This window comes from Pocillopora damicornis, chromosome 12, assembly GCF_964200805.1.
Source record: "Pocillopora damicornis chromosome 12, jaPocDami1.2, whole genome shotgun sequence".
Classification (NCBI taxonomy): Eukaryota; Metazoa; Cnidaria; class Anthozoa; order Scleractinia; family Pocilloporidae; genus Pocillopora; species Pocillopora damicornis.
Window position 1 is genome coordinate 5,041,942 of NC_142681.1, and position 10,307 is coordinate 5,052,248.

Here is a 10,307-nt window from a genome sequence, read left to right on the forward strand (position 1 = left end):
TGGACAAACGCTTTTGGTAGTCGATTACTTTCCACAATCACTAGAAAATAGAGGTTAACTTGATCCCTCATTGTTGACGAAAAATAATCCTTACGGGCAATAAAAAATTTCCTGAAACTTCCTAGCCTAAGAATGACTAGTATCTAAATTCTCCTCACAATAATAATACTGTTGAATTAGCCTTGGATCATGAGAATATGAGGAAAGATCGCCAACCCCCGAGAAGTTTAATCCTACGAATTCTCCTTGTCAGTACCAGAGGAAATGTATAGAGAAGAATTATGAGAATATGGATACTGATATTAGGGTCTAAAGGGGTAAAGCAAAATGTTTTAGGTCGGCTGTCCAAAGTAACATTACTCTGCCAACTAAAGATTATCGTTTACACGATAACTCAGGTTTTTTTTTTACTCCACTTCTGCATTCCGCCAAATAAATTTCCACGAAAAGGTTATGTTTGAAGTAGATATCGTTTATCTAATAAATCTTGAGATTGGTTCAGCACCGGCCACTTTGCGAACAGACAATACCTGCACTGTTGGGCCTGTACGAGTTTAAAAATTTTAATCAGACTTCAAACGCCAGCTCATCTCTCATTTGGTGAGGTTACTCGGATTGGAAGATTTGATCAAAGAATGTGATCCCTTTCACGTTGCCTTCTAGGAACGTCCTCGTTCACTTCCATACAAAATGAACAGCGTAATATAACCGAATCTAAACGAGTCTTGACGAAGTCCTACCCAAGTTTTTGTGAGCCCGCATGCCACACATGAAATCGAGGTTGACAGTTATCGATCTTTTTTGTCAGTTTCCCGCGCAAAGCACATGCCCGTTAGAAGCCTCGATCATCATGGCGGACAAACTCGAATCATCCGAACTTAAATCTGAGGCCAAAGAAACGGCAAAGGTTGATGAAAATCTCATCCATTCTCTTCACCAGAACTTGAAAATTTTCACGTTAGATTGAAAGGAACCGCGCAGCTCACCTGCCTTTTGTTCGTTTGATGCTATTTTAGGATGAAAAGTCAAACAATGTGGAGGCCGAGGATTCGAAGCAAGTTTCAAAGAATGGTGAAGACGAAGACAACGAGGAGTCAAGCGAAGAAGAGGAGCATGCAGGTAGTTTTATTTCGATCATGAAGCATCATACAATTTTAAGCTGTCGTGTAAACTTGTTCTGTTACTCGCCAATGACTTCTGTAGTCTATAGTAAACACTGTTGAATTCGCAGACAATACACGATCATTTAAGTTACATTTTTGCGAACAGACAGACATTTGGACCTTCCTTTTGTTTCTCATCCGTATACTTGCTATGATTGCTTTTTTGCATGATACTTAAGCAATGCATTATTCTTAGCTTTTACTATAGCAAATACGTTACAACAGGGAGCTCACGTTAGAAATATAGTTTTCCGAGAGGCCCTGTAAGATGTCGTGGCTTGGATCGCAGTGTTTATCTACAGTATCATAGATCGATGTCTAATTGGTTTAAATCGGGGGGATCAAATAGTGCAATGATAGTAATTGGTATAAATGGAAAGCTAAATATATTTTTTTATTCCCTTAAATTACCTGTTTAATGCATGGCCAGTCTGAGCATAATTTTATGTCTGCATCAGAAGTTAGTGAACTCTTTAACTCCCATAAGTGACCAAGAAAGAATTTCTCCTTACAATATCAGCACAATATAAAGCAGACAAGTGATGATAATAAAGAAAAATCTTAATTAGGGCATTATTGGTTGACCCAATACCAAATTCTCCAAACTAACATTACAAGAACTATATGGCAGACTGTAAGGAGAATTAACAATGAGATCTTGGGAGTTAAAGGTTAATGTTCTTCTCCATAACTTGTGAAATCCCATGAGTGACCAAGACAGAATTTTCCTTGACAATATCAATACACAATCAAGCACATGTGTGAGGGGAATAATTAAAATATCAATAAGGGGATTATAAGTTAATAGTTAAAAATACTAAATTATCCAAATTAATAATGTAAGAATTGTATGGCAGACAGTAAAGAAAATTAGTAATCAGATATTGGGAGATGAGCAGTGAAGTACTTTTCAGCATTTATCCTTTGGATTATTTAGATACTGATACATATACTGCAAAATAAAAAAGTTGAATCGAAGTATTTTTAGCTGCACATCAAACAAATACTGAGCTCAGTGATCTCTCTAGGACTTTATGACAAGCCAGTTGTTATTGAAGGGAAAAGAGCAAGGAAGTCAACAGACTTTCTGGTCAATCAAACCACACCAACTATAATCAAAGAGAGCAAGCCTCTTATCTTTGAGGTAAAGCTACTTAAATTCATTGATACTCTTTTGATTGTTATAACTGCCTGTTAGAGGGTTTCTTATCTAGAATAGGTGTTACTTGTGTGAGTTGACTTATTTGAGTTCAGAGGAACACTATTTGTTTACTTCCATAGGTGATTATCTTGCATCTTTTGCCAACAATATCAATACAATTTCTAGTAAATAGATGATGAGTAGAAAATACTACATACAATTATCAGGGAGATTTTGTGATCTTGATGTAACTTAACTTCTCTTGACTTATTGAAAGTGAAGTTTGTAGCAGTTAAAAGAAAGAATTACCTTTTAGTTTTGAGAAATTAAACACATTTGGACACCATTTGCATTCATATTTGTCCTGGGAGGATAGTAATTAAATTGTTAATGAGTAACAAGTTTTCATGGTATGACTCCTCTTCTATAGGGTAAGGGAGAGTCCTTAGGATCTATTGAAAGAAGTAAGTATACATGCTTAAGAGGCTTGTGATTATTGCTGTTTTTTGTAAGAGAGAATTGTTAAGCTTTCTAACCACTTGTCAAATCTTTAAAGAAGACCTGTTATGGTAAAAAACTCATTATGAGAAAGACTGCATTTAAATCCATTGGTTGATCAGCTTTAAGTAATTTGCTTAATAAGAATTCTGGTTACATATTAATAATATTACTTAATGTTAAAGTGCAATCTGAGGCAGACTTGATGCTGTAGAACTTTGTGTTAACCATGCTGGAAACAGCATTTTTCAGAATTACTTCTTGTTTTTCTTCAGCAAACTATGAACTTGGAAGAAGTTCTGCAGGAGAGCTGAAGCCTCTTCACAAGCTTCTATATGGAAGAGAAGGAAGGGTATGCTTCAATCCACTTGTTTTAAATTTCTTTTTGTTAATGGGATGGTGTTGCTCTTCACATTAAACTTTGATTGATAAAAAGTTACCAAACTAAATTAAAACCTCGCTTAATTGAGATACTGAGATTTTTTTGCTTTTGTTATTAGGTAATGGAAGTTAAAAAGAATATTAGGAAGTTTAATGGATTTCCATTTGAAAAGGTAAGATGAGCGAATTACGGTCAAGTCGCCGACGGTTCAACTCGATGATGCCAACTCAGCTTTGTTTGAAATAAAAATAATTGTTTTTTACTAAAGATCTTGTCTACAAAGCCAAGTCTTTTTTTGAAATCTGACCGATTGACTTGATGAGTCTTTACGGTGTTGTTGCCACACAATAACTTGTTTGCGTCTAAAACTTTTTTGGTCATTGGCGATGTTCACCTTGCTTTATTTGCTTTGAGATCCTTATAAACTTTGTTGGAAATAAAAATAATTGTTTTTTATTTTACTGAATATCTTGTCCAGAAAGCCAAATTTCTTTAAAAAAATCTGAGTGATTGACATGATGAGTCTTTACAGTATTGTTGTCACACAATGATATCTTGTTCACGTCTGAAGCTTTCTTAGTCATTGGTGATATTTACCTGGCTTTATTCGCCATGAGATCCTTATAAACTTTGTTGGAAGAAAAAAATTGATTTTTCCTAAAGATCTTTTACTCTTCTATTTGTTTAACTTCTGATATGTTCAATACTGGATTGAAGACCAACTCACCGATGTTTCTACTCGATTTTATACGTCAGTGAGTTGGCGTTGGCGAGTTGACCCATCAGCGACTTGACTGGATACCAGATGAGCTTTATTTAGTATTATGACTTAAATTCTCTGAAACAAAAAAAATTGCTAGGCAATGAGTGATGAAGTGTTCTAATTCTCCCTTGTCACATGGATAGGATTCCAAAGATTATGAAGCTAAAAAGCTTGGTGTAGAGAGGTAATTCTTGATTCTCAATATTCTTCTTTTCAATCTCTTCTGTATGGTACCAATCCAATAATCTTGTCGTTATTCCGTGCTAAACATGATTTACAATAGTTGCACTTAACAGTATCATTTAATAAATGACTTTAAATATGTATCAAAATCATTATGTGAATTGTAGATAATAAATAAATATGGGAATGATCTTTACAGTAAGAACACTATGTACTTAAGCATTAGTGAAAATGAAATATAAATCTTTTCAGACCTCATTTTCACTAATGTGTAAGCAGTGTCCATTATCACAAAGATCACTTTCATATTCAGTTACTGTATCTTTTTGTGTATGCACAAGGGCTGTCAGTTACAAACTTTTAAGTGATACTTTCATGTTATTTATTTACCACAGATTTACAAATGATGGTCTAAAAAGGCTTTGTGAAATTTTTGACCTGGAAAAGAAGGGAAAGAGGGTATGCTAAGATATATCACCAATTATATGCGTCAATAATTATTTTATAGCAGGAGTCTCGCAGAATCTCTGGTATTTATTGACTTGAGTTGTGAATATCTTTCAGAATGATCTTCTTGAAAAAGTCATGGATTTTCTTATGTCGCCAAAATCTTCAGGGAAAGTGAGTTTTTATTTTATATTCTTTATATTCTGAATTTTACAGTTTTGTCATCTAGCCCAAGACACATCATTGTTACCCTGCATAATGTCACACATGTAGAGAAAAGACTTCTGACACATAAACATCTCCAGCAAATGTTTTCTCAAGAATTGAATGTTTATCCATCTTTTTCCCTCAACAACACATGTAATATCTAGTTTGTTTTTATTCAGGAATAAAGTGATGATGTTAATATTACTCCAATTTTTTTCACAGCCTGCACCTCAGCCTAAACCAAAAAAGGATGAAAAGAAAAAGAGAAAAAGACCAAAAAAGGGTAAGCCACTGAAAAAATTGACTAAAGGAATATCAGCATGTAGTTTTTCTCAGTTAAAAACTGATAAAGAGATTTACGTTTTAATCAATAATATGTGCAAGGTTAATCAAATAACCTTGTTTTTTTTTTTCATTGCAGAGGGTAGCTCAAAGAGTAAAAAAGAGAAGGTTTGTTCTTGGATTTTGTTCAATCATTACATCTGGCATGTTTTCATGTTATTACAGTAAGCCTGGCTAGGAAGTCTGGGTTGGTGTAGATTTTAAGTCTTACACAGATTTTTAACTTTTCTTTTCTAAACAGACAGCAAATTTACATTTTACTCCTCTACATTATGGAGAATATTAGACATTTCAAGAAATTTTTTCTGTAGCTTCCTTTGATCCCATTTTGATTGTTGCATATCTATCTGTGTAAAATGTGTTTGTTAAGAAATATTTCTTCATTATTAAATTATTTTCTTTCCCAAAATAATTTTATTGGCTACACTGACTCTCTTTACAATTTTAAATTTATTAGGCTTATTTTGCTGGATTCTGAAATTTGTTTTTAATCTCTTTCAGTCTAAGAAGACATCAGAGATGGTAGAGAGTGAAGATGATGAAGAAAAAGAGGAAGAGGAAGAGGAGGAGGAGGAGGAACAGGAACAGGAACAGGAGGAAGAAGTAAACGGATACAACTTTCATATCACATAAATTTGGAAAAATTTTATTAACATGATAGAAATGCCATAGGTCCCATTTAGTTGTTTCTATGGTATTTGCCTTTTGAAATTGCATGAAGGCTGTGTCCTGCTAAATTACTCTTTATACATTGCAGTGGATGTGAACTAAATTGCTGTTTTTTATTTGCACCTGTGCAAAATTTTGGCATAGGGATCTTAAATAATTGCACATTTTGCACGCCTTGTCACCTAGTAATTACATTTAACAGTTTCCCTTTGTTTTACAGCCTCCAAAGAAGAAAAAGAAAGTCGAATCAACACCTAAAAAGACCGAATCAACACCTAAAAAAGCCAAAGAAACGAAACCGAAAGAAAAGGGGAAGGAGAAAGAAAAGAAGAAGAGTAAAGACAAAGACAAGGCAAAGTCAAAGAAAAGTGTAGAAAAGACAAAAACATCTAAAAAGAGAGACCCTGTTCCTGTGAAGATAACAGCTCTACAGAAAAGTCCCTCAAAGAAGAAGACGCCTAAAAAAGGTGAGTAGAAATTCTTATACCCTCCTATGTAGAAGTGGATCACAACTTTGACACAACACAGGGTCTTGTTGTAGCAGCAGAACGAGGGAGAATAACTGCAAAAATATCAACTATGTCTTCTTAAAAATAGTTTATGAAAGCCGTAGAGATGTTTGCCTGAGAACTCTGTGTAATACCTGGAGAAGTCAGTTGAGGGGCCTTTTCTCTACTTCTGGGAAGGAAGGGGAGGGTTGAACGGTACCTGACTTCTAGAGTGAGATTACCCACCAGGAGTGTATGCAGGGAGTGACAGATACTTAGCTTATACATGTATCCATCTAGAAGGCTTGTCTGAAAAAGTGGCATCTTTGATTTTGTAAATTACCCATTTGCGGTAAAGGAATGTGCTATAAATGATAGAGGTCCATTTTCGTCAATTTGAATTAACTTTTAATTTCTTCATCTTTTTCAGAAAAACCAGTACCAGTAGATGACTCATCCTCTGATGAAGAACCACTAGCAAAAAAATCAAAGAAACAGCCTCCTACTGTAAGGATTTGTTCAATAGATTGCAAATTTGACTTTTCACCAGTCATTAGCCTGCTCCTCTGTTTTGTTATAAGTCATATGTTTACAGTATTATGCAGTTCTCTTTGTTTTCAATTTAGGATAGTGAACTTGAAAAGATTGTTAAAGATCTTCTAGACGGTGCAGACCTTGAAATGGTCACAATGAAGAGTGTGTGTAAACAAGTAAGTTTATCTCCTTCAGCAAAACTCAGTCTAAAACTTCCATTTCAACCCTTTAACTCCCATGAGTGACCAAGACAGAATTTCTCCTCACGATATCAATACAATATCAACAACATAAGTGATGAGAATAAAAAAAGATCAATTTGGGAATAATTAGTTGATCCAATACTAAATTCTCTGAACCAACATTATAAGAATTGTATGGTTGACAGTAAGGAGAATTACAAATTTGACCTGGAGTTAAAGGGTTAAGAGAGCAAACAGGAAATTAACATACCCAGAAAGGCAAGCTATGTTCCAAAGGAAGTGAATTTTTTTTTCAAGAACTGGCTGGGTTACACAGTTGCTGATTTTCTTAACAACTTCTCTTGTAAAGGCACCTTATCTGACTCAGAAAAAATACAAATAATTTTTCTTAATTGCTCTTCTGTTAACAAAGAAATCGGTTGGTAAATAGCTGAAGTCTAACAAATTTTATAAAAATCATGGAATCTTACAATTTCATTATCCAGCCATGAATCAGCTGTGGAATTCAAGTGTGGTTCTTGGAAAATTATTGAAAACAAATATTTTCAATAATATTGTTGAAGAAGAGAAAAGGGAGAGACTTGAATTATCTACTCGAAATCACTTCAAGTTCAACTCTAAGAAAATCAAAAATTGCAAGATTATGCCATGGAAAATGGAGATATTTTTCGAAACAACAACAGTAGCCAAAATTCATGTATTTTCCTCTTCTTTATTTAGGTGTATGATAAGTTTCCAGAGCATGACCTCACATCTAGGAAGGACTTTATCAAGGAAACAGTTAGAAAGGTATGACCTTATTTAACTGTGAATACTACATTTAAATGTTAACTTTTCAAACCTGCCAGTTCATGAGTCTTTGCTATTCATATAAGAACATGGGCAACAAATTTTTTATTTTGTGGCTGTGGTCAAGCAGAGCATCCTTCTGACCTGAGATTACATTCTGTTTCCTTTCCCTTCTGATGTGCTGTCTCCCTCTCTTTTTTAACTTAAACTTCAAGAACAATTTCAACGCAATAACTCTGCACCTGCCAATAACTTGAACCAATTTCCTGTTACCTGTACCATTCCTAAAGAATATTAAATCTTAAGGGTCTTTTTGTTCCTTTTTGGTAAAAACTGAAAGCTAAAAGGTTTCCTTTGAGAGTTTTTTGTCTGGTTTAACTCAGTAGTTAATTCTACACCTGAAAGCTTACCTTGAAATGGGTGACATTTCATTTCAATCATAAAGTTATCATTGGTTTTTGCTTATGTTTTGTTTTGTTTTTGGCAAATTAGTCCAGAGATAATAGGTTATAATCATTTTCAAAAAAACTCAAAACATGTTTTTAAAAAAATAGAAGTTATCTTCTCTGTCTTTGTTTCAGGTCATATCATGAAATCAGCCAAATTTCCATGACAACATAAACAAGTACTAACCTTTTTAGCTTCTCACAAGTCTTATTCATGTACACTTTGTTTTTACACATCTTTTGTTTTGTTAAAGTTTTCATTCCTAACATAATACTTTGCAGTAAGAAGTTTTAAGTTTTAAAAAGTTCTTATGTCCTATCCTCTAAGATGTATAAGGGTATTTTACTTAAATTTTTGAATTGTTTGCATGCAAACAGAGTTATCATAACTCAATAGGAAGAAAAAAACCAATATGGTCGTGAGTCACTTTTAATCATAAATTAATTAACAACACTTCATGTTTTGGAGAAAGATATAGAAATATTCTCTCTGATCTTGCATCTACCATTGCTTTACATTATCAGTAAATTGTACATTTGTATCAGTATGATTCTGTTGGTAATGTAGTCTGATTATCGTGGTGAGAGAGGTCCTGAAAACAGGAGCAGGGGGGATTCTGGAATTTTTGAAGGGTGGGGAATCCAAACTTTGATTCAGAAAATAAACACACACCAAAACATTCATAAGGAAGGAAACATCTTGAGACAGGCTAGTGTTGATGTCATATTGAGTAGTGACATGCAGTCCTGTTGTTGCTATAATTTTTCTGTCAGGCAAGTACTGAAAAAACCCACAAGTCTGATGAGGGGAGGAGGGTGTTACCTTGACCCCTCTATTCTTTCTTTCTTTCCCCCCCCCCCCCAGAATATCCCCCTAAAAGTGGACTTTTTGACAAGAGGTTACTAAGGCTTTATCAGAGTCAATGGGATGGCATTTTCTCCATATTACTTCACCCCTGAATCACTCATTTAAGTCGTAAGAATAAAGGAAATGATGACAAACTTAAGGAGCTCTTGATTGTTACACAAATTCTCCTTGTCAGCACCTTAGGAAATATATAGAGAGCAGCATGGAGAATAGGTATGCTGATGCTAGTTAGTTTGTAAAGGGTTACCAAACAGTCTTTTTCAGGGCCACTCCCACTTAGTTGATCAGGTTACACCTTTAACTGTAACCATTCTTTGTAAAAATCAAGGTTTCATCCACAGCTATAAGGATGGAGTCCACTAATGAATGATATCTGTAGAACTGTCCAGTTTACATTAGTGCTGTCAGCACATGTTAATGTGAACTCTGCTGGTACCAGTAAACCTCATGTCTCTGAGTTACTGCATTCCCTCCACAAAAACACTTTGTAAACATGACATACATGTCTGTGAAACTGATTCAGCTTTATGAGATTAATTTAAATCATCTCAACAGTGACCAAAAACTTCTGATCCCAATCAGTAATAATATGGACATTTGAGTTCTTTGTCGATAAGACAAGAAATCTGAATAACTTCAATCCATCTCGTTGCACTCACAAGATCATATAAACTGTAGTTAGTCCTGGATTCAATGATTATAAACCAAAAAAATACTTTGAAAGTTACTTGATTAACTTATTTGAGTCATTGCATGCCTGGTGATATCTACCTATGCAAATATTCTAATGGGCCAACACCCACTCCCTCTAAGTATTGCAGAGGATTGCTTGAAAAGCTAATGAAATATCTGCATGGGAGGCTAGCCATGCAATACCAGCTCGTCAACATGTAGTATATATAGTAGGAGTTTTTCAGTAATTCTTGTTAGCCAATAGTATATTAATTAGTTTTGACGTGGCCTTTGTGTACAGTACACATGTCCTTTAATAACATTACCTCTGACTTGTCCTCTACACATTGTTTGAATCACAATAAATTTCATCGAAAGAGATGTGCTGTCAGCTGAGTGTTTAGAGAGACCTAATGCCTGTGGTTTCCTGCCCATCTCCCTTGAGTGTTATCAATTAAAAAGTAGATTCTGTTGAATAGTAGATCACAGATATCATCAAAATGTGATAAGAA

At 34.5% G+C, this 10,307-nt stretch overlaps 1 protein-coding gene across 1 annotated transcript; it reads left to right on the top strand.

Moving 5' to 3' along the window:
• The first annotated feature begins 751 nt into the window (after positions 1-751).
• On the top strand, positions 752-10,176 carry LOC113673373 (protein DEK). Its single transcript, XM_089188776.1, has 17 exons — positions 752-907; positions 1,017-1,119; positions 2,192-2,307; positions 2,735-2,768; positions 3,078-3,154; positions 3,303-3,356; positions 4,091-4,131; positions 4,526-4,589; positions 4,695-4,751; positions 5,007-5,067; positions 5,206-5,234; positions 5,628-5,729; positions 6,016-6,262; positions 6,714-6,790; positions 6,910-6,993; positions 7,741-7,809; positions 8,391-10,176. Exons 1-17 carry the CDS (start codon positions 761-763, stop codon positions 8,400-8,402), a joined length of 1,374 nt encoding a protein of 457 aa, XP_089044902.1. The 5' UTR covers positions 752-760; the 3' UTR covers positions 8,403-10,176.
• The last annotated feature ends 131 nt before the right edge of the window (positions 10,177-10,307 follow it).